The following is a 26,286-nucleotide window of genomic DNA, read 5'->3' as shown; positions in this document are numbered from 1 at the left end:
GCTCAAAAGTAAAGTAGCAATCATACATAAAACACTGAACCATAATCTTCAAATACAAAAACAAAATTTAATAAAATACTCTGAAAGACACAAAGATAAAGGCACATTCCTCGTCCCATATGCTAGGACAAATTTGTACAAATACTCCTTCTTCCCTAGTGCTATTAGAGCATGGAATGGGTTGTCTGAGCTAGCCAGGAAAACCAGTGACTTGGCAGAATTTAAGTCATTGGTTAATATGCATGACTAAATGCATGACGCGTAGGACGTAATCATCTTCTTTTTTGAAGTAACGTCTGTATTATATAAGATTATATAAGATAAGATAAGAGTGCACTAGGTTTTAAATTAAATTGTGTAATTTTTTTTTCGCTGTTTATTTCTTTTTTTTTCGGTTTTATTTGGGGCCTAATTCACGTCTTCTCGGGGCTCCAACTATCTAAGTCCGGCCCTGCCCCTTCCCTCCCTTTCTAATATTTATCTGAGTGGGCAGATGACTTTCTGTGATGATAAGCTCATAGTACAGTAAATAATGAATCTTCTCCTTGAACTGGTGTTTTCTGGGTTTATATCATTTTAACCAGTTCTTTTTTTCTATAACTTTTCATTCGCGTCTTTCTTTTATCTAGTATCTATATCACTAGCGGACACAGAACTTTTGTGTGTGTGTGTTGGAGGGGGGCGATTTTTTTCCTAACCCTAACGCCCAGTACACCCTAAAAATGTTCCGGAGTTGGGAGAAATTCGACCTCTCTGAGCTAGGCTAAGAACGTTTAAAAGAATCGAGTTTTGAAATGTCTTCAAAACGTTTTGGGTTAATTTAGTTGCAGACGTGAAAACGGTATACAGTGCTTTTTTCGTAAAAAAAAAAAAAAAAAAATAGGTGCCGGTACTCAGTGACGTATTGTCTAACGTTTGACTACTAATAAATTAATAATAAAATACAAGAAAAGTCATAATTTTTTCCCTACATTGAAAAAAGGTGTCTTTAGGCCGTATCGGTGTGTACCGTCACAAAAAGTGGTCATAGTACAGCGGTTCTCAACCTTTTAAGCTCGGCGACCCCTTTTTACAATCTCCCACTCTGCCGCGGACCCCCCCCCCCTTACACACACACACATACAGCAATAGAATAGTAGACAATAACAATCCATATTTTCGATGGTCTTAAGCGACCCCTGGCAAATGGTCAATCGACCCCCAAGCGGGTCGCGATCCACAGGTTGAGAACCCCTGTCATAGTACAACTAGAGCAGTGTTTCTAGAACTTCGACAAAAGCTAAAAGTTACGTTGGCTCTTCGCTTGTCAGCTAGAGGGTCTGAGGGAACAAGTAGTGTAAGTATATCTAAGAGAGACCTCTTGTAGTAGGCTTTTTCGGTCAGAATATATTTTTTTACCTTTATCTTTACCTATCCCTCAGGTCTGTTGGACCGTTGAGGCACCAGGTAAGATTTGTAGACCGTCTTTCTCCATTCCTCCCTTTTTTTTTTTTGCCTTGTTTAGAACCTCTCTCAATGGCAGGCCCGTCCATTCTTTAATGTTGTCCTCCCATCGCTTTTTCTGTCTGCCTCTTCTTCTTATCCTGGCACTGTTCCCCGAAGGAAGGTCTTTGCGAGCCCCGTAGATCTTGTAATGTGGCCATAGGTTTTAGCTAGTGTTAACAGCTTCAAATACCTCGGAGCTATTGTCTCAGATGAGGGAACAAAACCCGAACTATTGGCTCGAATAGCACAGTCCATAGCAGCCCTTTCAAATTTTAAAATAATATGGAAAGACAAGGGCTTAGCCCTAGGCACCAAAATCAAACTGATAGGCTCCCTGGTCATGGCCACATTTTTATATGCTTGCGAGTCGTGAACGTTGAATGCAGAGCTAGAGAGGAGGATCCTAGCAATGGAACTGAGATGCTACAGAAGAATCCTAGGCATCACATTCAAAGACCGCATCACAAACCAAGAAATCAGAGACAGGGTTACTGCAGCGATCGGAGCCCATGATGACCTGCTAACTATTGTAAAAAGACGAAAGCTTAAAACCAGAACATATATATAAATAAGTAGCTTCTGTTATATAGATATGTAGTTCATTATGTGAACAACCTGAGATTTCTGCAAAAATAAAATGGACCGCCCCTCTCCACTCGAAAGTTAAAGGGTTGGCATTGATGCAATCGTCACACCCACCAAATCAGCCAACATACTAGAAGGAGGAGTGACATAATCCAAAAATAGGTTAAAATATAAACAATTAGTATATATCATTAACGTAAGTATAGACTTCGTATATAAAATGTGTGGTTTCTAACTACTAAAGTTGGTCGCCCCCGCCTCGTTTGAAGTAATGATTCCATTTTTTTTTTTCAATTTTAATTTGTTTAATCTAATATAAACTAGGTCCAGAATATTTGTGATGGAACGTTTATTCATTTTTAACTTTGTAGATTTTTCCCAATGTGGCCAACGAACTAGTAATTCTTTTCTCAGCGATATACATTAACCGTTAAATTTCTAGGAAAATCGTTAGAGTCATTTTTTAAATCAGCCTCCAGGCTGAAGTTCTGAATTGAATAGAGGTATTGTTAAAAAGGATATTTTTTTTTCAATTGAATGCATTAAAAGTTAGATAATTATCTTGCCATTTTTATAAAAGGAAATTAAACATTTTTCGGTAAATTTTCAGTCTACAAGGAAGTATGCAAAGAACTGTCTATATTCCGTAACATCTCACGGCCTCTGTATTCTATACAAAGTCAACAGACCGAGAAACACCATAAAATGTTGATCATATATCTCAGCACAAAGGCTCTAGATCTACATAGAACGCCTTCTTTCTGTATTGGATATTTTTAGGTTGGTATAAAAATATTTTCACTACTCAACCAAAAAAACAGTTGTTTTTTTTAAAATCCTTTCCTCCATTCTTAAGCTGATGGTGATGTAGAATTTCTCAGCCCATTTTTTTCTTGAAAGGTTTCAACTTTGCAAGGAGTCTTTCCAGTTAGTGTGCACTATTCATTTCTTCTATAACAGTCCAACTCATTTCTACATTAGACGGTGCGCAAACTATTCCTCTAATTCAATCTTCGACTTTTTACTGAATACAAAGAAACAACCGAGCTGAGTTCGGGAATACCCATTGAAGTGTGTTGAAAATAGCCAAACTTAATTTTTAAGATGATTATATGTTGCAAACTTTTCACTGTGTCGCCAATCAGCTAGCGATTTTTTTCTCAAATGTATACATCAAGTGTCATCATCATCATCAAACTCCATTTAGAGTGAGGGCTTGAGAGGCTCAAATCCTCTCTCTGGACAGAAGCCCTGCTGTCTTGCGTAGTGCATGCATGTCACCATACAGGTCGAGAATTTTTGGTTTCCCAGACCTGTCGAAACGGAGATCAGCAAGTCTGGGGCAGTGAAACAAAATATGAGGCACGGTTTCCTCTTCTTCCCCGCAGCGGGGGCACCGTGAATCGAAATTTGGCCATAGCCTTGAGAAAAATCAAGTGTCAAATGTCTAGGAATGTCGGTGTTTTAGAAATAAATGTCCATCTTCCAATTTCCACGTAGTTTAATCTCATGAAGACAATAAGAGGACTTTGAAAAAAAAAAAAAGCAAAACTAATATAAAATACTTCATTGCTTTAAAAAAGCTTATCTTTTGAGTAGGGAAAACAATCAAATCCTAGTCTTCACTGGGCCAGAGCACAAGACCCATTGGTTTGGAAGCTAGGTCATTTACCACTCGATCATTATACCACATTGGTATGTGACAACAAGTAATAGAAAAATAATACTTTTTTAAAAACAAAACTTATCCAAGGGAAAGAACCGCTAAGTACTGTAATTTAAGAGAAAAATTATGGGTTTATCTCCCTGCGCTGGCTCGGACATGTTCGCCGTATGGAGGACAATCGCATCCCAAAAATCATTCTGTACGGGCAACTTGCGTCTGGCTCAAGAAAAACTGGTCGCCCCTCACTACTTATATTCCTATTAGTTTTTCTCTACACTGAGAGTTGGAGATGTGTTATTGAAGTATTATTGTTACCCGCTATGATGCGGACGTTACTTGTGGTTTATTCTGTAACTAATCATCTTGGACATTCAATACCGCTGTTATGCGGATGTAATTATGTTTCACATCGGAAGTCTTGATGTAACTGCCAATAAGGTGCAGTATTGTTATTATTGTCATTTAATAAACATTATATTTGTCTGCCAGAGAGAACTTGAGTCAATCTGCAAAGTCTGTGTCAGTCACGTGTCAAGTGTGACTCCAGGAAGCACGAACCCAGCAGTCTACGCATTCGCGACACATTGGTAGTGACCAGTCCAGTGTGTAATAGTAATGCAGCATTCTTCAACATTACGCATTACAACGTCACACAATCTAAACCTAACGTTGACAATGTGATAAAAAAGGGATTTAAAATCAGTGAACATTGATACTGACCATTGGGAAGACATAGCCTTAGACCACACTAACGGGAGAGAGAAGGTGACCAAGAAAGCTGTAGAAATTGAGAAAACATGGGCCTCGATTCTTGAAGAAAAGCGTGCCACACGGAAAATGGCCGGCTCCTCTACCACCAAAGCGAAAGCTATCTTGACCTGCAATGTATGTGGACGGGAGTGTCCCTCCCAAATTAGGTCTCCACAGTCATATGAAAAAGTGTTCGAGATAAACCATAGTCGTTTCACGACTGACGGAGGCCAATGATGATGATATAACAATGTAACTTGCTTTCGCTTATTTTTGTCTTGGTTTTATCTATTTTATCAGATAGTCCGAAAATGGATAAAGTTTTTACAGATCTAATAAAATATAGAGTAAGGAAGTTTTACTCTCAATGCAGGTCGACCCAAGTGGCTCGCCGACTAAATTTCACTCTTTGGCATCATCAATGATTTTTCAAATTGTACGGTGCGCGAAAAAAGATGCGCGACGGCACTTCGACTCTCTTTGCCTTTGTAAAAAACTCGAAGCTGGTGTTCCATTAGTATAGTTCCATGGTTTAAGCAACACTTGTTAATCTTTCTTCTGTCTTTAATGGACATTTGAAAATATAAACAACTGCCTTTCAATAATCGTCAACAAAAGATAAACTACAATTGACAAAAAAAAAATAATTGATAAATGGCTTTAGAAACACCTAACATAAAATCAAGAGACTGGTCATCTTAAATGACACTAAACTTCTCAAAGTAATTTTTATTATCAGCTATCACAATATGTAATATTTCGTTTGAACGCGATTAAGTTCCAGACACCATTGTTAGAAACAGTCTTAGAGTGCATTATTATAAATCCATTAACAATTTTATAACCTAGCTGACACGAGACAGCAATGAACGTGTAGCTCATAAGCTTTGAATATAATCCTGATGTGTGTGTGTGTTATGTAGCACTAGGAAGAACGTCATGCTAAAGCTTCAACACGATATGATTTGTTACAAATTTCATTTAACGCAACGCTTTGAGTCATTCCCTGATCGGAATTATGTAGAATTAAAAAAGTCAATTTAAGCCACTTTATTTAACTATACTTGCCAGGGTTGGATCTAAACTTTGCTTAGTTCCTAATCCACTGTTTCTCAAACTTTTAACATTAGCGTGCCTCCACCGACAAAACAATAAGTAAAAAAAATACTTTTGCGCCCCCCTTAACCAGCTGGAATCTGAAGAAGCTCTGTAAGCTCCAACAATAGGTTATCAGGGATGTAAGGAAAAAGAAAAAAAAAATTACAGCTTCGTAATTATAGTACAATGTTCCAGTTTTTCTTTGCATTTATATTCAATAGTTAGGAATCCAAATTTTAGGAAAGAATGTTTATTAAAGCTAGTCCTTTAAATTGTTCTTTTTTTTTTTTTTAAAAAAAAAAAAGAAAAAAAAAGTCATTTTTAGATAATTTTAAATTCTTTTTATTTCTGGAGATTGTATTGAAGAAGCAGCAGGTTCCTCCACCATTCAGCATAGGCGTCTAGGAGAGCTGTGTAAGCTCCCCCACCGGAGAAGACCGGCGCCAAAATATTTTATGATTTCTAAGCCTCTGAAAATTCTGATAGTACAAAGAGTTCAAGTCAAAGTTATATTACAACTGGGTAAGACGGCCCAAGCCCCATGTTAAATTTAATCTAACAAAGAAGGAGGCAGCACTGGCCTATATCATTATGCGCGGGATTTTGGAGGTAAATCTAGAGCATGTGATCGCCGTGAGATTACGTTCAATAAGAACATTTATTTTGTTGCTTCGCCCAAAACTCGTCCACATATCCATGTTCCAGAGGTGGGAGAAATTCGTCCGCTCTGACTTAGGCTAAGAAAGTTTAAGAGAATCGAGTTTTTAAAATGTCTTTAAAAAGTTTTGAGTCGATTTAGTTGCAGACGTGAAAACGGTATATATTTTCAAAGGTCCTACTTTTAAGCTGAAATGTCTCGTACTTAAAATATTTACCCATTTTTTTGAAACATTGCCATTTTATTTGGCCAATGGACCTCATTTTTAAAAAAAAGAACGGTCACGTGATACACATTGATAAAACGACGAAAACAAACTGTCACGTGATAACCATTGTTGATTCAAATTAGGTGGTAAGCTGTATAGAAAAGATAGGAAAGCACGTGGCTCAGGGTTGTTTAAGCTTGGTGAATGAGGTCATTTAATCAACCTGGATTTATAATTTGACTTATTTAAGATTGGTGAATGAGGTCCTTTAATCAAACCTGGATTTATAATTTGACTTATTTAAAATTGGTGTATGAGGTCCTTTAATCAACCTGCATTTATAGTTTGACTTATTTAGATTGGTGAATGAGGTCCTTTAATCAAACCTGGATTTATAATTTGACTTATTTAAAATTGGTGTATGAGGTCCTTTAATAAACCTGCATTTATAATTTGACTTATTTAGATTGGTGAATGAGGTCCTTTAATCAAACCTGGATTTATAATTTGACTTATTTAAGATTGGATTATGAGGTCCTTTAATAAACCTGCATTTATAATTTGACTTATTTAAGATTGGTGTATGAGGTCCTTTAATAAACCTGCATTTATAATTTGACTTATTTAAGATTGGTGAATAAGGTCCTTTAATCAAACCTGGATTTATAATTTGACTTATTTAAGATTGGTGAATGAGGTCCTTTAATCAAACCTGGGTTTATAATTTGACTTATTTAAGATTGGTGAATGAGGTCCTTTAATCAAACCTGGGTTTATAATTTGACTTATTTAAGATTCGTGAATGTGGTCCTTTAATCAAACCTGTGCTTATAATTTGACTTAAAATAAATTTTTGTCCCTTACAAAGTAAAACGACCCCCCCCCCCTTTTTTTGTAGTGAGAACCTCGACCTCTCCCCCACCCCCTTGTTGTGAGAACGCCGACCTCTCCCCCACCCCCTTGTAGTGAGAACCTCGACCTCTCCCCCACCCCCTTGTTGTGAGAACGCCGACCTCTCCCTCCCCCTTGTAGTGAGAACGTCGACCTCTCCCCCACCCCCCTATTGTGTGAATAAAAAGCTGTGGAGTAGAGAGGGATAAAATAAAGACTGTTATTAGAGGCATGCCAAAGATAATCTAAAAGTACACGGAAGCGTAACTTAACACCTAAGTATTATCCAGCCCTTGAAATAGATACACTTAGAAGCTTAGAGAAGTGTAACATTGTAACAAGAAGCCCAGAGCATTCATCAGCATCTATCCCCTAACTTTTGCCGTAGGGGTGCTGTGACAGTTCGCGTAACCAAATCTCTCTATTTTCCCAGCCAGCAGCTGCTCTTAGTAGGATAAAAGAGAGGCCGGTCCATTCTTGTACGTTGTCCAGCCAGCTTTTCTTTGGATGACCCTTTTTTCATGCTCCCTTCACTGTACTTTGAAGGATGAATTTGGACAGTGAGTCATGTCTTACAATATATAGAGCAGTGTAACATTACAACAAGTAGCCCAGAGCAGTGGAACATTCTCAAAAGGAGCCCAGAGCATTGTAACATTGTAAAATGAAGAGCGGAGGAGAATTTAACATTGTAACAAGAAGTCCATAACAGTGTAACATTGTAACAGGACGCCAAGAGCAGTGTAACATTGTAACAGTAAGCCCATAACAGTGTATCATTGTAACAGGAAGCCCATAACAGTGTGTCAGGAAGCCCATAACTGTGTAACATTGCAACTGGAAGCCCAGAACAGCGTAACATTGTAACAGGAAGCCCATAATATTGTAACAGGAAGCCCATAACAGTGTAACAGGAAGCCCATAATTGTGTAACATTATAACTGGAAGCCCAGAACAGCGTAACATTGTAACAGGAAGCCCATAACAGTGTAACAGGAAGCCCATAACTGTGTAACATTGTAACTGGAAGCCCATAATAGTGTAACATTGTAACAGGAATACCAGACAAATAATAAGAAACCGACAGCTGCGTAACATCGTAACACTGACGAAGGACACGGAGAAGTCTTGCTATTTCTTCTCCGAGAAGTTACGGACGCGAACGTCCCTGGCACAGCCTATGTCATTGTTACAATTACTAAAAAAAAAACTGCTACAGAAAACAATAGTAAGACCAGTGGTCAAACACCCCCAAAGACCATGGACTTTGGACTAGCCATCAGATCAATGTCAAGAAAACAAGTACTGCTAACGGACTTTCCCTTTTTTTTTTTTATGACGATGACAAGACAGAAACAAAAAAAAATTTCATGCGATAACAAACACGCAAGTTAAAGAGGGCCAGATGTTTTAATAGCAAGATGTATGATGTTACAGTATCAACTATGTGCATCAACAAACTTGTTGTAATGTTGACTAGACAACGTTGTTACACAATTATGTGACACTAAAGTAGCACACACACACACACAAAGGAATGTTTGCTTTAAAACACATTGAAACAAAGTTAGCTTATAATAGACATTATATATACATACATAAAATAATCCAGAACACGGTATTGATTACTGCCAGAAGTTCATGACTGTAATATAATTAATTTGTCTATTTTTAAATGCGTAATAAAGTTAAATTATGTAAATTTTAAATGCTCAATGAAATTAAATTTTTACTCTTTATATATTTCAAAATAATGCTGACAGTGGAATATCACATACGATGCCACTATTCAACTGAATCACAAATGCTATTATTTTAATTACTTTGATAGCTAAAACAAAATCTTGATGCATATAATAGTGATCAAATTTAGCAAATTTATTGTATGAATGGGTTATTTCAGGAAGCCACTAGAAGCTATAGGAATGTACTAAATAGCATGTGTTCATGAAGTAGGTATCAAACAGCAGAGAGCACATCAAGGCAATAAATAATAACTAGAGATACTGGCACCTTATGCTTGAACAGGAGGCTTACAAACAGTTTAATGCTGATAGAGTAATACTCGTAGGGAATGAAAGGAAAGGAAGCAAAGAGGTGTTTATATTCAAACAGCTGAAAGTTGTTTTTACGTTTAGATCAAGTGGAATAAATAAATAAAAAAAAAAACCAGCATAAAAATATGTAAATATTAAGGACAGAAGATGTCATTGTTCTTTATGTTTCTGATATGGTAAATGAAGGTTTTATCACATTGCAAAATAAAAGCTTTGTGTTAAGTTTTAAAGATGCTTCAGACTCCAGGGCAAAGCTTCAGGATTTTTTGTTTTGCTTTGTTCAACTTAGTCAACTGTGGCCTCATTTTGTTGGCAAAACGTTCTGACCGAATGCGCCCTTCATGTTGCCGGGTGGGCGGTAGCTGCCCACAACAATGACATTGCCTTCTGTGCTCTTGGCCTTGCCCATGCCTAGCTCAGTTGTACCCTTCCAAACAACTTGGGTGAAGTGGCCTGGTGGTAAACAAAATAAATTCAATCAGAAGTTAGACATAGTCTTTAAATCTCTTCTCTTCTGCTCCCTGTTTCTCTCACTCTTTTTCTCTTAGTTCTGCTCTTTCTTTCTCTCTTACCTTATATCTTCACCCTCTTTCTCGTTCTCATTCTCTCTTTTTTAATCTTTTTTTCTCTCATTATTTCTTTCTCTTTCTCTCTCTCTTCATCTATACCCTCTTTCTTCTTTTTCACTCTCTATTTCTCACTATTAATTTCCAACCCGATCTTCGCCTCTTTTTTTATTTCTTTATCTACACCCTCTTTCTTCTTTTTCACTCTCTATTTCTCACTATCAATTTCCAACCCGATCTTCACCTCTTTTGTTATTTCTTCATCTGTATCCTCCCCCCTTCTTCTTTTTCCAATCTCTTTTTTCACTTTCTTTCCTTCTATTTCTCTCTCTCTCTCTCTCTCTCTGTCTCTCTCTCTCATGATTATCTATACTCATTCTTTTCATTCACACTCTTTTTCTCACTCCATCTTTCCCATTCAATCGTTTCTCACTCTTCCAACTTTTTTGAACTGTATAAAGACTTCAAAATAATGTTCTATGTTTTCTATAGTTAGGAAGCAAAAGACTCTACGGATGAAGGCTCTATTGTATATTTATACTGCTAGTTAAGCAGCCGTATTCAGGGTTCAGTCATGAACATTGTGTTTGTGCCGTTCCTCTAATAATATCTTCTTATCTTATATAATACAGACGTTACTTCAAAAAAGAAGATGATTACGTCCTACGCGTCATGCATTTAGTCATGCATATTAACCAATGACTTAAACTCTGCCAAGTCACTGGTTTTCCTGGCTAGCTCAGGCAACCCATTCTATGCTCTAATAGCACCAGGGAAGAAGGAGTAAGATATCCCCAAAATAAAAACAAGGTTACAAAAACAATTTGTGTGGAAACACAAACTCAAAATCGGCCCCCGATGTGGTCCACCGAGAGTCTTCACCAGGATTCGAACACGGGACTTCCGTTCCAAGTGCTTTACCCCTCAACTACAGCATCTCCATATATTTATTTAGCGTACACTTATATTTTTTAAAATAATAATTATTAACCTTATCCTTACATTTAAAATTAATAACAAGTTACATGTAATAAAGAAAAACTAAAAAAAAAGATTTATTCTTCTAACAAAATTAGATTAAAAAAAATCTTGACCTACTTTAAGTTACAATTGTGAACAACAAGACTTTCCCCTCACAAATAAAAATTAATATCTCCATTGTCATACAAACTAGACATAGATCTAGCTAGATCTAAACTTACTTTTAGATCTAAATCTAGATTCATTTGTCAGATCTAAATCTAGATTCATCATACAAAATAGACATAGATCTAGCTAGATCTAGACTTACTTTTAGATCTAAATCTAGATTCAAGATCTAAGTCTAGGTCTAGATTTTTTTTATCTAAGTCTAGATCTAGAAATAGAACTAGATATAGAATCTTGATATAGAATCTACTATATCTAGACTAGAACTCGTATGAATTTACATGTTTAATCTTAATATTACTCGACCTAGGCCAATGTTATGATCATGAATAGTAGGTCTTTTGTTACTGGGTAATGGTGTACTATGCTGTTCGTATCCGATTCATTTCTAGTGATTCGGGCACTCCGGACTCGAGACGTGGCTGAAGGCTGAGCACAACCGGGAACCTCGGCCATTTTCCTTCTCTGTACCAGGCTGACAGAGCCGGGGATTGTCATTTATGAGGAACTGCGCCTGGATTGTTGACAAGGTCGCGGGAGCTCCTCATCAATCCCGCACAATGGGAATACTCTCGTACAACTTAGTCACTCTCGCGGGAGTTTTGTTTCGCTACCCGTTTGGCTTAAGCGTTTTCTCTTACCACCGTATCCACCCAGACGCCACTGTGATTAGCATGCTTGGTTGGATGGGGGGGAGATGTAACGATGTAATACTGTGTCTTGTATTTTCAGACGTTACATATAAAATCTAAATCCGATGAACCGCATGCCATTGTATTGCCAGACATATTAGATTGGTTGAAGAGATGAAAGGCATTTTCTATACGAAAAAAAATAATTTAATACTCAAAGTAGAAAATATGAAAAGATTGAACACACTTATTAATTTAAATAAAAGATCTACAAAGTATGAAACATGAAGCTGAAAACTTATTAACTGAAGGACCCCTGTATAGACACCCCTGTGTCCAGTTTATTTTATAGGTTTCGGAATTAAAAAAATCTCCAACCGGATATAAAGTACAACTTTTCATTTCTAATTAACTCCCCGTTATTCCCCAATCTTCTATATAGAGACCTAACGTTTCTAAAAAGCAATGTGTAAATACATGTCTTGCTTACACATCTTGAGACCCTATCACGTAGGCATACAATGTTATGCCTATTATTATCTTTAACACTTTACACTTAAAGTTTTTTTGTGTTATTTCTCTAAATAAACAAACAAAAAAATGCCTGTAAAATGTTTTCTTGTACAATGCTTTACATGTATCGGATGTTCCTTCAGAGTTGAAGATAATTTACTTCCTAGTCCAAACCTCCATCAGGACGACGGGGGATAGGAGCGGGCAGGGCTTGAGCCGGGACCATCGATACGTCCGAACTACAGTCCAGCGCGCAAACCGCACGACCAGGCAGTCATGTAATGTAATGCTTGTTACAATGTTTTGACCTACCAGAGTTTGGATTGTTCTCTGAAGAAAAATTATGGTCTTTAATTTCCCGGTACCACATTTCTGTAACCTCTTCACCTAGAGAAGGAAAAAAAAAACAATATCTAGTTCTGTCTAGTCTAGCATAGAAAGAGAAAAGCATAGAAATAGAATAAATAGCATATAAAATTGTATGAGTTAGTCTCATAGCATTAAAAGGTATCAGGTCAGGCTTTTAAAAAGGTTATATAAGGCTTGTCTTCGAGTCCGAAGATTAACAAGGAATGCAGTATTTCCCGTGGCTACACAGCCCCAGCTGTGACCTACATATTTTGCTACATTCAGGGCAAGCATAACCATTGTCCTCCGGTGGTCGATTAAGATTTTCTTTTCGCCGTCTGCGTCTGTCCTCGGGAGCGGATTTACCTTTGGTCTCAAATGTGTAACCCGCGGCCTTTGTAAGTGACCCCCAGCTGTCTCGTTCTGAAAAGATCCTATAACGGACCACCAACTATACCAGCAAACATTTTGTTTAGACCTAGGCCTACACAATGATTGCAAGAGTTATTCCTCCTTTTGTAGCGTTATAACAGCTTCAATAAATAAAAACATTGATTTCAAGACTGTTGACAATAAACACGTGTTTTCAAAAGGTGCACAGCGCCATCTAGGTTAGCAGGTCACACCCAAGACCATCGTATCACGTGACGGGAAGTCTGGACATACCAAAGACGCCCAAGCAGAAAGGATCAACAATTTCGACACACACACACACACACACACATATATATATATATATATATATATATATATATATTGTTACGAATGAACAGTGACAGGTAGAGGTCACTATGTGTGACCCCGGCGAGATGACACAGCACCGAGTGTTATCTGGAATCTATGCATGTAAACAAAGACAGGATGTGACGTGCCTCACGTGTTGTTCCAGAGGACGAACAGATTTACGAAGGGGGGCATTGTGACAAATGAACAGTGACAGTTAGAGGTCAATACGTGTGACCTCGGCGAGATGACACTGCAGCAGGCATCCTCTGGAATCGACATGTATAAACAACAACAGGATGTGATGTTTCCTCCCATGTTGTTCCAGAGGGTACTAGCAGTGTTTTTGCAACAATAGACAAGCGATTAGGGACTCTTTATAAACCAGAGATGTTCATGTGAAAAGGGTCAGTACAGTCGTCGATACTGTTCTCTACTGTGCGAGACAGTAGAAGAGAGTGGACTTGAGCCGTTACAGTCGATACAGTCGATGTAAGACGTATACGCTACATGTTACAGTGACGAATTGTTATAGTTATAATTCAATAAAGTTATATAAAGCTGAAAGTTGAGTCGTCAAGTTCTTTGCAGTGTTTCTTTTATTTGTGTGCCTAGTACATTTAGCCAGAAAATCAGAAATACGTAACAATATATATATATATATATATATATATATATATATATATATATATATATATATATATATATATATATATATTAAAGGGGAAAAAAAAGAAAATCTAGAATTGAAAATTTTCCATACCAGAAATATCCGCTCCTCCGGTGGCCCATTTGGTAGCGATGTTTTCTCCGATCCTGGATCCATTTAGCATTGACTTACTGTGGGCAAAGGTGTTGGTCTTGACGAGGTGTTCGGCCCAGCTTTGGGCGTAGTTGTTCAGGTCTTCACTGAAACACAAACACAAGAAATACTTTTTTTTTTTAAACGAAGCATGTATGAAGTGTAAATGTATTAATTAGTTTGGATGAGTCTTGTGATCAAATCTGTAACAGATCTAGACTCAACAATAATAAGTCACAGTGATTATAAATATTTTTTACCAATTGTTTTTGTTAAGCGTAATTCCATGCTCAAAGCTTTCTCAAAACGCTATGATCCTATCACTTGTCTGGACCAGTCGGAAAAGGGTTGGGTTTTTTTTTTTTGGGGGGGGGGAGAAGAGGGCATCTCTGGAAATGTTATCGTGATCGCTTTGTAAATGCTTTTATTTTAAAAAAAAATTTAACTGCTTGAATTCAAACTCAAGCCTCCTCAAGTAGACATACAAACCATTGCGTTAGTAAAGTGCTGATGAAAATAGAAGGTTTTATTGTTAGTTTCAAACTAACTCTACTAACTCTATGTATAAAGGGGACTAATTCAACTTATACCACCTCATCTGTCAAGTACATTTTCTTTCCCTAGTTCGATACCAAACAAAAAAGAATGAATTACCACTAGAATAGAGTATAGACTAAAACCTGACCTAAGTTTCAGTGCCGGGGCTCCATGTTTGGAACGTCTGTTGTTGTGCGCTGCGAGTGCCTCTTGGCGAAACTGTTTTAAGTCGGTGCCATCTCCACTGATGGTCTTACTCTAAAATATACAAACATCCAGTCCTTGATGTGTACAATATATGACATGTTAGATTATACAAAGTAGAAAATAGATTATATTAATGGTTTGTTTGTACAAATGTTCTTTCAGATTTAAAGATAATTGGAGGCGCTGGCAGGGCGATGGTGGGTGGGGTGGCAGAGGACATCGAACAGTGGAGTAGCTAGGGTGGGGAGATGGGGGGGTCCAACTTTGAAAATCCCCTCTGCTCCCACTTGAGGAGGGCCCCCAAATGAGTGTCCGAAATATTTCTTTTTACACTAAATATAACGCCATTATCTCATGTCATGATGTCGACTGTCAAAATGCAGAAAATGTAGAAAATATACAAAAATGAAAGAGTTAAGTTTTCTCAGGACGAAAGTAGATTCTCTTTATATTATTCTCTTCTACCTATTCTCTTTATACTATTCTCTCTAGCATTTTAAACCAAAGTGACTAGTGACAAAATTTTTTCTCTGATTTTCATCTCATAATTGTTGTTGTTAATATGACGTGTACTATTGTCAAAGGTTACACACCAGATGAGATCTGCATTCTGTACAATCAACCAGACTTTCAATGACAATCTTCAAGACATAATGTCATGGAAAATAGACTTTCAGGAAAAATCCTACAGGACATTGTGTCAAGGAAAATAGACTTTCAAGAAAAATCCTACAGGACATTGTGTCATGGTATCAATCTTTCAAGAACAATCCTATAGGGCAGTGATGCCCAAAATACGACCCGCAGGCCACATTTGTCCTGCGACGTGGTTCTATCTGACCTGCTGAAACGTCAGCAAAAAGTTTCGAAAATTCTCCCTTCATAAAAAAAAGATTGAAATACGTATCTCTTCCTGCGTTTCTGAAATGGGACTCTGAATGTAGAATCTACTTGGAAAAGTGAACGAATCTTTACTTTTTGTGTGCAACATGATAATAAGGCAACATATTTGATTTTTAAATAAAGTGTAGCTGGTTTTAAAAAAAAGTGCAACATATTATAATGGCATGATGAAACAAATATAATTGCATTCTTGGTTTGAGCCGCGAATAAAAGATGGTTAAACTAAGCCCAGAGATTGGAGGATTCATGAGAATATTTAATTAAAAGACACACACAAAAATGAGACGGCGGTAAAACTAACTACTTTGTTGCTCACATTTTAAGTAAAGAAAGGAATCCATATTCAGACGCGTAAAAAAAAAGATAAACTCCCAATGTCTCTTTAATTAATGTAAGTTTCTAATCAAATAGTTTCAGGTTGATTTCATTTCGTTTTTGTACCTTTTCGGTCATATGGCCCGCGACACGAGTGTTGGAAAATTAAAATGGCCCGCAGGTTGAATTAGGTTGGGCAGCAACTTGGGCATGACGGCTGTAGGGCTTTGTATCAAGACGACGTCTTATCTACATGACTACAATAATGTCAACACTTTAATAATTGGACAATGTAATGAAGGGTGCTGGTATCACATCACTTCCGCATGTAGTCACACTTTGTCATGTAAGGAAACTTAACCCTAACCCTGACAAACACACACAGACGTAGAAACGAGTTATCAATTCTAAAAATTCCTAAGTTGGCCTACTTCTCTTTTGTGTAGTAGCATTATCTAGCCATTTATTCAACTGAATGGCCGAATAGCTAACATAATATATATATATATATATATATATATATATATATATATATATATATATATATATATATATATATATATATATTACAAATTATCAACATATACATATATCTTCTGTTTCTGATAGTGTAGACCTACATTTTAAATCATCAAGATCATACTCTTGAGCACATTTCTAGCCTCCAAGGCTACACATTGGTCACTAGGTCACGCGTTGGGTTAAATGGTCACACCTTGATCAGATGTTCGTGTGAACAGTCATTGATATGTCCTTTTGAACTGTCATTAACATGTCATTTTGAACTATCATTGACATGTCATTTTGAACTATCAATGACATATCCTTTTTGAACTGTCATTGACATGTCAGTTTGAGCCTTAAAGATTGAAAGCATGCACAGCATAAATAGGTATTTAGAAGGTAAACAATTACCTCACGACAGCCCATGTCTTGAAAGCTTTGTCGAACCACAAACCCAGAACAGAATATATAGTGCAGTAGTGAGGCCCGTCTATATCCGTGTATAAGTTCGAACACAATATTGTTTACATGACCTCCTGGCTTGATTTAACAGATGTGTTCACATTGACAGTGTGTCTATGTGCATGTAGGTGTATGTGTGTACGCTATTTGTCAAGGTAAACAATCACATCACAACCCGTTCATTAAGCGCAGTGACGAGGACTACGCCAGAGACTTTGAAATGAAAAGTTTTAAGTTAGTCTCATATTTATGTCAGTGCACAGTGCAGTGGTATCAGAGTTCAGTACAATATACAACAGTATGTCATTAATCACTGTGCATTACAAAGTAAAGAGCTCGTTTGAATTTCGTGTTATCAGAATCTATTATATTGGAAAGAGACCATAAACTTACAATCATCTTTTGAATTTCGTGGCATTATAGCATCTATTATATCTGAAATTTACTTTGTCAAGTAGCCAGTACTATGACCTATCACCTTTTAGACTTTGTCAAGTGGCCAGCACAATGACCTATCACATTTTAGACTTTGTCAAGTGGCCAGCACAACGACCTACCACCTTTTAGACTTTGTCAAGTGGCCAGCACAATGATCTACCACCTTTTAGACTTTGTCAAGTGGCCAGCACAATGACCTACCACCTTTTAGACTTTGTCAAATGGCCAGCACAATGACCAACCACCTTTTAGACTTTGTCAACAAGCCAGCACAATGACCTACCACCATTTCTTCCCCAGCGACGGTAAGGTACCATTAAAGTTGGGTGGACTCAAGGGATCCTAAAAAAATATCGAAGTTTAAAATCTCAGTCACCACCAGGATTGGAACACAAGACCCATGTGTTTTTAAGCTAAGCGCTATACCAGCCAGCACACCTCCTCCACAACTCACACCTATTAGAGCTAGTGTCTTAAATAGGATGAAATTGAAAATCTCAATCTTCACTAGGATTTGAACTCAAGTGGCCAGACGCTTAAATCTTCAGCCACCATTGCCCATGGACTGCACAGTGCTTTTTAACCCTTAAAACGCGTGTGGTAGTTTAGCCTCTAAACATCAGAATTGTAATTTCATTTTTTTTGCACTCACAGTAAAACAGCTCAGCACTTTAAGGGTTAAAAATAAATCTGCTTAATTCCAGTGCATTGATCGTGATCATGCACTAGTCAAAGAAAAAAGCATTAACTCTTTCTCTCCTAATCGACGATGCCATCGTTGATTTTTACCTCATTAAATTAAATTAATTTTTAATTGTTTAAACTTGACTTTGAATTATATAAAAAGAGCATGCAATCCCCTTTAGTTCTGTACCAAATTCAACATTTTCTGATAACAAACAACAAAGCTATTGAAGCCCAATCATAACAAGGGTAGTGAAATAGTAATGAGCAAAATGAAGAATTCCTTCAAAACGTGGAAAAACAATTACGGAGAGAAAGAGTTAACAAACACTATCTACTGAGTTTGTCCATATTGATATCCAAATACAATTAAAAAGTTTTAGTCCATGTTCATGTTTTATATGAAACAAAGTCAAGCAGATTGTATCAACTCAGTCCAACTAATCCAATGTTTATGTTACATTAAGTTCTAGAATGTCTAGCAAGTTTCAAGAACTACTGGATTTTAGTCTATACTTAGCATTGAATGAAATTTGGGACGCCTTTAATTAACAATGGCGTGTATATACAAGATAGCTCATTGGAAATATTTTGTTTTGAAGATCAATATGGGGGCGCGGTGGCTGAGCGGTTAAGCGCTTGGCTTCCGAACCTGGGGTCCTGGGTTCAAACCTCGGCGAAGACTTGGATTTCGAATGTCGGGGATTTCAGGGCGCCCCTGAGTCCAACCATTTATAATGGGTACCTGACTTTAGTTGGAGATAGTAAAGGTGGTTTGATGACCTTAACATCGTCTGCCCTATAGATCGCAAGGTCTGAAAGGGGAATTTTAATTTACTTTATATTTCTTATATCATGGCATTTCTCTATTACAGAAGTAAACAAAACATATGTAGACCTATGGTCATTAACAGGTAAAATAATATTTATTGTAATTACTAAACCACAATTTTTAGTCCTAATAATAAACACCTTATCCTTCTTAAAGAATAATCACTGCGCTACCTATAACAAATGGCCACACTTTTAAACCGATGTACTCATTTAGATAATAAAAACAGGTCAATAATTCTAAGAATATCAATACAGCAATCACAAGTCTCAACCGAAACAAAAAAAAATAAATAAATTCCAAAGCAGTAAGAATAACTTGAGTTTAAGAAAACATTCTAGATTTCTGAATTTGCATTATCTACAATCTTGAGTGTATTCAATGTAATACATTTTTCTGACGCCCATCTGTTGCATTCAGTCACAAAGTGCTGTATAACATACATACAATTGAGGCTTATAACGACACGTACTGTGGTTGTTGAGTCATATCGATTTACATGGCAGGGGACACAACTCTCCGCCCTTTGCTATATTAAAACTTAAAATAGAAGCTGAGTAGACGAAATGAAAACAATAAATGAAAAAAGAAAATCAATTATTTACAATGAACTAAACCTATTAAATGTTGAATAATACAAAGTTCAAAGATCCAACTCTAAATGTCGCAAATATTACAAAACACATACATCAGAAATCCAGAACAGAAATATACGGCACTGTTAATTCTTAATAGGTGATGTGCTCTACTGTAAAATGTCAACATACGAGCCATTCATAACACTTGTATTAATCATTAAAGCTACGCAGATTGTAGCTGTCTATTCACTTGTTTTGTTAATCTACTTCCGTGCTAGCCCCTTCAACTTGACGACGTGTTACTGGTCACAAAGGTCACTGAAAGATATCGATCGTTTGATAGAAACCAACCGGACACTAGACCATCCCTTAGGCCGTGGGGGGGGGTGGAGAAGGGGGTTCATATACTGATAAAAAGTTGTACTCTTTCTCTACCCTTGATCAATACCCCATCAAGTACAGTTAGGGGAGCTGGACTGAACGCGAGAAACTTGTTATGAACGTTGTATAGTCTTGAATGTCACTTCGGGAAAGCGTAAGTGGGTTAGTTCATTTTTCAAGGGGGGTGAGTGGATTAGTTCACTCCTCAAGAGGTGAGTGGGTTAGCTCATTCCTCAAAACGATTAGTCATACACTTTGTCTTGTGGTCAGAGGTAAGAATGTCAGGGGGGTCATACTTCCGGGTGTTATAGCCAGTGTCAAGTGTAAGCGACATGGTGTTAGGACAAAGTCAAACAGATGAATGCCAATATGTTTGCTTCTATGTCAGAAATGACATACTGAGAAATGGCGCAGTTAGGGTGGTGGGAGGGGGGTCCAAATGGGAAAATCCCCCCAGGGCCCCCACTTTAGAGGGCCCAAAAATGAGTGTCCGAAATTTTTTTTTTTACATTAAATATAACACCATTATAACATTTCATGATGTCGAATGTCAAAATGCAGGGGCCCCTAAAGAGGTCAAGTCCCCCCCGGGCCCAAAATTCTTAGCTACGCACAGGGGCGTAACTAGGGATTTGGGGGCCCGGGGGGATTGACCTCTTTGGGGGCCCCTTGCATTTTGACATTCGACATATGACATGGAATAATGTACGCAAAAATATATAAGACCCAAATCAAATTGGTTCAGTATATCAGTAAACTTAACAAAAAGTAATCAAGACTCTTTTAATGAATAAAAGCTTTGTTTATTAGTTAAATAATGCACAAGTGACAAATCTCAATTGATATCGCTTCACGCCGTGCATTCTGCGCAGCAAAGACATCTATAACATCAACTACATCGATACTTTCTAGTATTTGTGACTTCACTGACATTAAAGCCATGATAAGCCTTTCTTGTGTCATTGTGCTCCTGAGATAGCTTTTGATGAACTTGGTCTTTGAGAATGATCTCTCACATGACGTAATGGAAGTGGCCTGAGTTAGCAGTATTCGGAGGAGGTTGCAAAGTTTGAGCACACGTAATTCCCATATGAAGCCTGTTTCCTCAATATGTCTATTGGTGATTGTATTACTGGTTTGTTGATGAAAAGTGCTCGTGCATCAATGACATCATTGAAAAAGCGATTTTCCATTTATTTCATCATACAAACAGGAAAAGTAGCACAGTTTGTCATAAGCGGGTCTTCACCTAACATGTGTCTTGGTTCAAGAAGAAACCCAAAGGTATCCATTTTCTTTCCAGCCTTTGAAATATGCCCTTCATCTCCATATGAAATCTGTCCAGCACTTCTGTCGCAACACGTTTGAATTGCAGTTCTATTGACAGTCCTACATTAGAACTCAACTTCCCATCAAGTCTTTTCTTTCTTCTGGTTGTTTTGATTATTATTATTATAGCTTTTATATAGCGTTACTTTCATGCTTATAGCATGCTCAGAGCGCTTTGGTCCAATCTAGGAGTTGGTTTTCCGTTCTGCCTTTAGGCGCTCAGTAAACGCAACTCTGGCCGAGTCGGGTGTCGAACCTCGAGTCCCCTTCTAGGTAGCCAAGACAAGCCAAGTACAAGCGCACTTAGCCTCTCGACCACGCTTCCAGGGATTACAGGGAATCCATAGTATTCACTTTTTTTGCTTTTGCTTTTTTGATGGATTGGGTTTTTGTCAGTTTCTCATCATTTTGCAGAAAGCATGAAAGGGTACTAATTTCTTTAGCAGCTTTCCATATATGCAGTCCAGACTTTTGTAGTTTCTTCCGAACTATATTAATTGGGAGCAAGAGCTTTGACCAGAATTCAAGATAGGCAAAAAATTCTTAATTTTCCACTGCATGAAGAAGATTCTGTCCTAATATTATATGGTACTACGTCATTGTTGGTTGTTTATGTTTTGTGCGCAAGCAAAAGGATTCAGAGCATACAAAAGTGGGAAAGATCCATATCTCGTTATGCTCGAGTATAGAAATACTTCGATAAGTGGACTGCCGTATTCACCATCACAACTGGTGACGAGTAGAAGACTCAGGGAATCATTCGAACTGATCCCAAACTATTGAAACCATCGGTAGCTGAAAATGCAGAGACATTACGACAGATGAAAAGCAAAGTGAAATACAATGCAAAAGCAAGACTACCTAAAGATTATTCTGTCGGAGAGTTCGTCTAGGTCAAACATGGCAGAAAGCAGTTGTCATAAAAAACATTCAGCACCCAGATCTTACATCATAAAGACAAACGGAAAAACATACAGAAGAAATCAACGCTTTTTGAATAAGAGTTTCGATGAAGACATCTCTGGGTACTATGATACCGATGGAGACAATGAACTGCAAACTGTTGGAACAAACGAAACAGACAGTTATAGACCAACGTCTAGAGAACTTGTTGTGCCAGTCAAGACAACCAGAAGTGGACGAATTGTTAAAGTTCCTAGTAGACAGGGCCGGCATTAGGCCACTGCAGCCTATGCGGTCGCAGTGGGCCCCGCGCTTTCATAGGACACGCGCTAATTCTAAGTGTACATTATTAAATTAAACCATTATAACTTATATAAAATAACAGGGTTTTCGTGACCTCCTGATTTTCCAGGGCCTCCAGGAAATCTCATGAAAAGGCAAAATATACGATAAAGTCCTGAACTTTTTTTGAATTTATTCAAATCTCCTGAAGAATAGACGAAATTGACATTTTGGGGTGCTAATAAATAAAAAGTGGCATTGCGAGCTTTCATTTGATAAAAATTTATTGCAAAGACGAAAGTAGGCCTATTTTCTAATTCAAAAAAAATAATATTGACATTATGCTCATCCCTACCCAGACTAGGCCCCGCGCGATCCGTTTTGCATAGGGCCCCGCAAATGGTAGATATCACTTTTAAGAACTTTAAAAGGAAGGGTGTGATAATAACTTCAAAAGGAAGGATGTGCTAATATTATATGACAGCGATGCCCAAACTACGGCCCGCGGGCCAGATCCGGCCCGCGACGTGCTTCAATCCGGCCCGCCAAAACATTGGAACAAAATGATTAAAAAAATGTAAAATTGAGAAAGTTACGATTGATATTTTCTTTAAGTTAGAATTCTCACTCTTTATTTGGTGAATTCCATCTTTATGTTTGGTATTCTAATATTCATATTCAATTTTTTTTTATTGTAAGAACACAAGTGTTGTTTTTTTTATGTAGATAAGACTTGACAGCTATTTTTAAAATCTTGAAAAATTCCGCTACTGTCTTGAGCTAGCCGTGTCCTTGACACATTGTGTGTACAACACAAAGCATCATTGAATCCTCGTTTTGGGTCGTGTTCTTTTAATGTCAAAGCGATTGGTACCGTATTGTTTAACGTTTGTGATTTAATAAAATGGGAAAATCTAAGAAACGAAAAGTGGATTCTGCATGTAGAAAAGTGAACAGATCTCTACTTTTTTGTGGAATTCGATAATAAGCCAACATTTTTCATTTGTAAAGAAAGTGTGGCTGTTTTTAAAGAACATAACATTAAAAGGCATTATGAAACCAAATACATAAACACAAATGGTGACATTCTTGATTTGAGCCATGAAGACAAGATTGCCAAGTTACGAATAGAGATCGTGGGATTGACGAGAATATTTAACAAAAAGAGACAAGAGTCGGCGATAAGGGCCAGCTACAGCACACATCCTAAATAGAGCAGTGAAGCCTTTATACAATGGCGAATGTGTAAAAAAAAGTGCTTGCTAGCAGTGATGGAAGAAATGTGTCCTGAAAAGAAGAATGCATTAGAAGCTGTCAGCTTTTCTCGCATGACACTTCAAAATTTCCGTTCACATTAAAAGACAGAGCAGTAGAATTCGAAATGTTTTCTATTGCTGCTGATGAGTCCACTGACATAACTGATACCGCGCAACTCTTGGTATTTATTCGCGGTACAAACAAAAATTTTGATATATCAGAAGAGTTAGCAGCTATGAGGAGCATGCATGGGACTACAACTGCAGAAGACATGTTCAAAGAAGTGTCAGCCATCATAGAAGACCTTTAAATTGCTCTTCCTTGGAATAAATTAGTTGGAGTGATTACTGATGGCGCTAGAAATATGCCTGGATGTCACAGCGGACTGACAGCAAGAGTTATTTTAAAAAGTTGAGTCGAATGGAACTGAACCCTTGCGGCTTCACTGCATCATTCACCAACAAAATCTCTGAGGGAAGATTTTGAATCTAGACCATGTGATGCTGATTATGTTCAGTACTGTACATTCCATCAAATCACAAGCGTTGAATCACAGAACTATCAAAGATTTTCTGACAGAAATATGAAGACGTTCTATTTCACAATGAAGTGCGGGCTGGTTAAGCCGAGGAAAGGTATTAATACGTTGTTTTTTTATTTGAGACACAAAATTGAAATATTTAGGATGGAAAAATCAAAACAAGTGCCACAACTGAACGACCCCTCGTGGTTGTGGGATTTGGCTATTTTATGCGACATCACATCAAATCTAAATGAACTCAATATCAAACTACAAGGGAAAGACACATTGCTTTCGCATGTGTGTGCAGACATGAGCGCTTTCCAAACAAAATTGCAACTCTTCATTCAACACTTCCAACCTAAACCACTCTACAAAATGATGAGCAGCTAAATAAAGAAAAAATTATCAAACTTCTGAGGCTCTTGATGAATAATTTCTGTGAAAGATTTGTGGATTTTCATAATTTAAAAATGAAATCCGTCTTTTTCAAAATCCATTTGCTGCCGATGTGTCAAGTGCCCGACAGATCTGCAACTGGAACTGATTGACTTACAAAGCCAGACATCCCTGCTTGACAAACTTAAAGAGATGCAGACTATTGACTTCTACTGCATGTTACCTAAGAAACTTTTCCAAATCTTCGGAAACAAGCGTTAAGGGTGATCACAAGTTTTTCAAGCACTTATTTGTGGGAATAAACTTTTTCAGTGATGAAATATGCGAAATCCATGTTACGTAATCGACTTACGGATGAACATCTAGATTCAGTGCTCCGACTTGGTGTTTCATCTATGCAGACAAATATTCAGAAGATGGTTTTGGATAAACTCCATGCATCACATGAATTTATGTAAGTAGGTCCACAAATAAAACTAATAAAAATAGCTTATTGTATTTTTTTTTCCTTTTTGGTGATATGGTCCGCTACACGAATGCCAAAAATTAAAATGGCCCGCAGACCAAATAAGGTTGGGCATCACTGTTATATGATATTACGTTATTGTTTGTTGTTTATGTTTTGTGCGAAAGCAAAAGGATTAGATGGAAATAAAAATAGAGTTTCCATTGGATTGAGGAAAGATGAATAGAGGGGTAATAACTCGAGTGTGAAGTTTAATTCTGAAATTATAGACGCCAAACCCGAATAATGGACTATTCTTGCATTATTAAGAATAACTTTTAGATGTTATACTCGATTCTGTAAATTTTGCTTCAAGGTTAATTAGTGTAGCCATAAAATACTCGCCATTTAGATCTATTATTAGTAAAGGCAACAAGATACCTGGAATTCGCTGTATATCATGCGGTTTTATTCGTGGCAACAAAGTTTAAAATGTAAAACTAACTTTAAAAAAAACTTTGATCTCTGTGGGAAAAAATATTTTTAAAATGTCAACAAAGTCAACGTACTGATAGACCTAGATCTAGGTTTAATCTTTGTGATAAATTTTTAATCCATAAATGTTGAAAAAAAAGACACCCGTTGACACTATTTGTCAATCAAATATATTAATTTATGTATTTACAAATAAATTTCGGACACCCATTTGGGTAGCCCCCCCTAGGTGGGGGCCCGGGGGGATTTTAAATTTCAGGATAACTAGAACTCCCCAGAGTCCGCCTAACTCTAATGGATACCTGACATACTTTGAGAAAGTAAAGGAGGTTGGTCGTTGTGCTGGCCACATGACACCCTTAATTACAGTCGGTCATAGAAACAGATAGGAGGCGCGGTTGCTGAGCGGTAAAGCGCTTGGCTTCCGAACCGGGGGTCCCGGGTTCGAATCCTGGTGAAGATTGGGATTTTTATTTCGGGATCCTTGGGCGCCTCTGAGTCCACCCAACTCTAATGGGTACTTGACGTTAGTTGGGGAAAAGTAAAGGGGGTTAGTCGTTGTGCTGGCCACATGACACCCTAGTTAACCGTAGGCCACAGAATCAGATGACCTTTACATCATCTGCCCTATAGACTACTAGGTTTGAAAGGGGAACTTTTTTTTTTTTTTACATAGAAACAGAT

The 26,286-nt window shown here is 37.5% G+C and overlaps 1 protein-coding gene across 1 annotated transcript in view; it reads right to left on the bottom strand.

The window, feature by feature from the left end:
• The window catches only part of LOC129928165 (uncharacterized), a 55,382-nt gene that overhangs the window by 13,379 nt on the left and 15,717 nt on the right, over positions 1 to 26,286 (bottom strand). Inside the window, exons 6-9 of the mRNA XM_056041164.1 lie at positions 14,817 to 14,926; positions 14,093 to 14,238; positions 12,571 to 12,645; positions 9,703 to 9,851 (exon numbers count right to left, since the gene is read on the bottom strand). Coding sequence (XP_055897139.1) covers positions 9,703 to 9,851; positions 12,571 to 12,645; positions 14,093 to 14,238; positions 14,817 to 14,926 — 480 coding nt within the window. The remainder of the gene's footprint in view (positions 1 to 9,702; positions 9,852 to 12,570; positions 12,646 to 14,092; positions 14,239 to 14,816; positions 14,927 to 26,286) is intronic.

Source organism: Biomphalaria glabrata, chromosome 9 (genome assembly GCF_947242115.1).
Source record: "Biomphalaria glabrata chromosome 9, xgBioGlab47.1, whole genome shotgun sequence".
In the NCBI taxonomy this organism is placed as follows: domain Eukaryota; kingdom Metazoa; phylum Mollusca; class Gastropoda; family Planorbidae; genus Biomphalaria; species Biomphalaria glabrata.
Note: the sequence above shows the minus strand (reverse complement) of the source record. Positions and strands in the feature narration are given on the sequence as shown.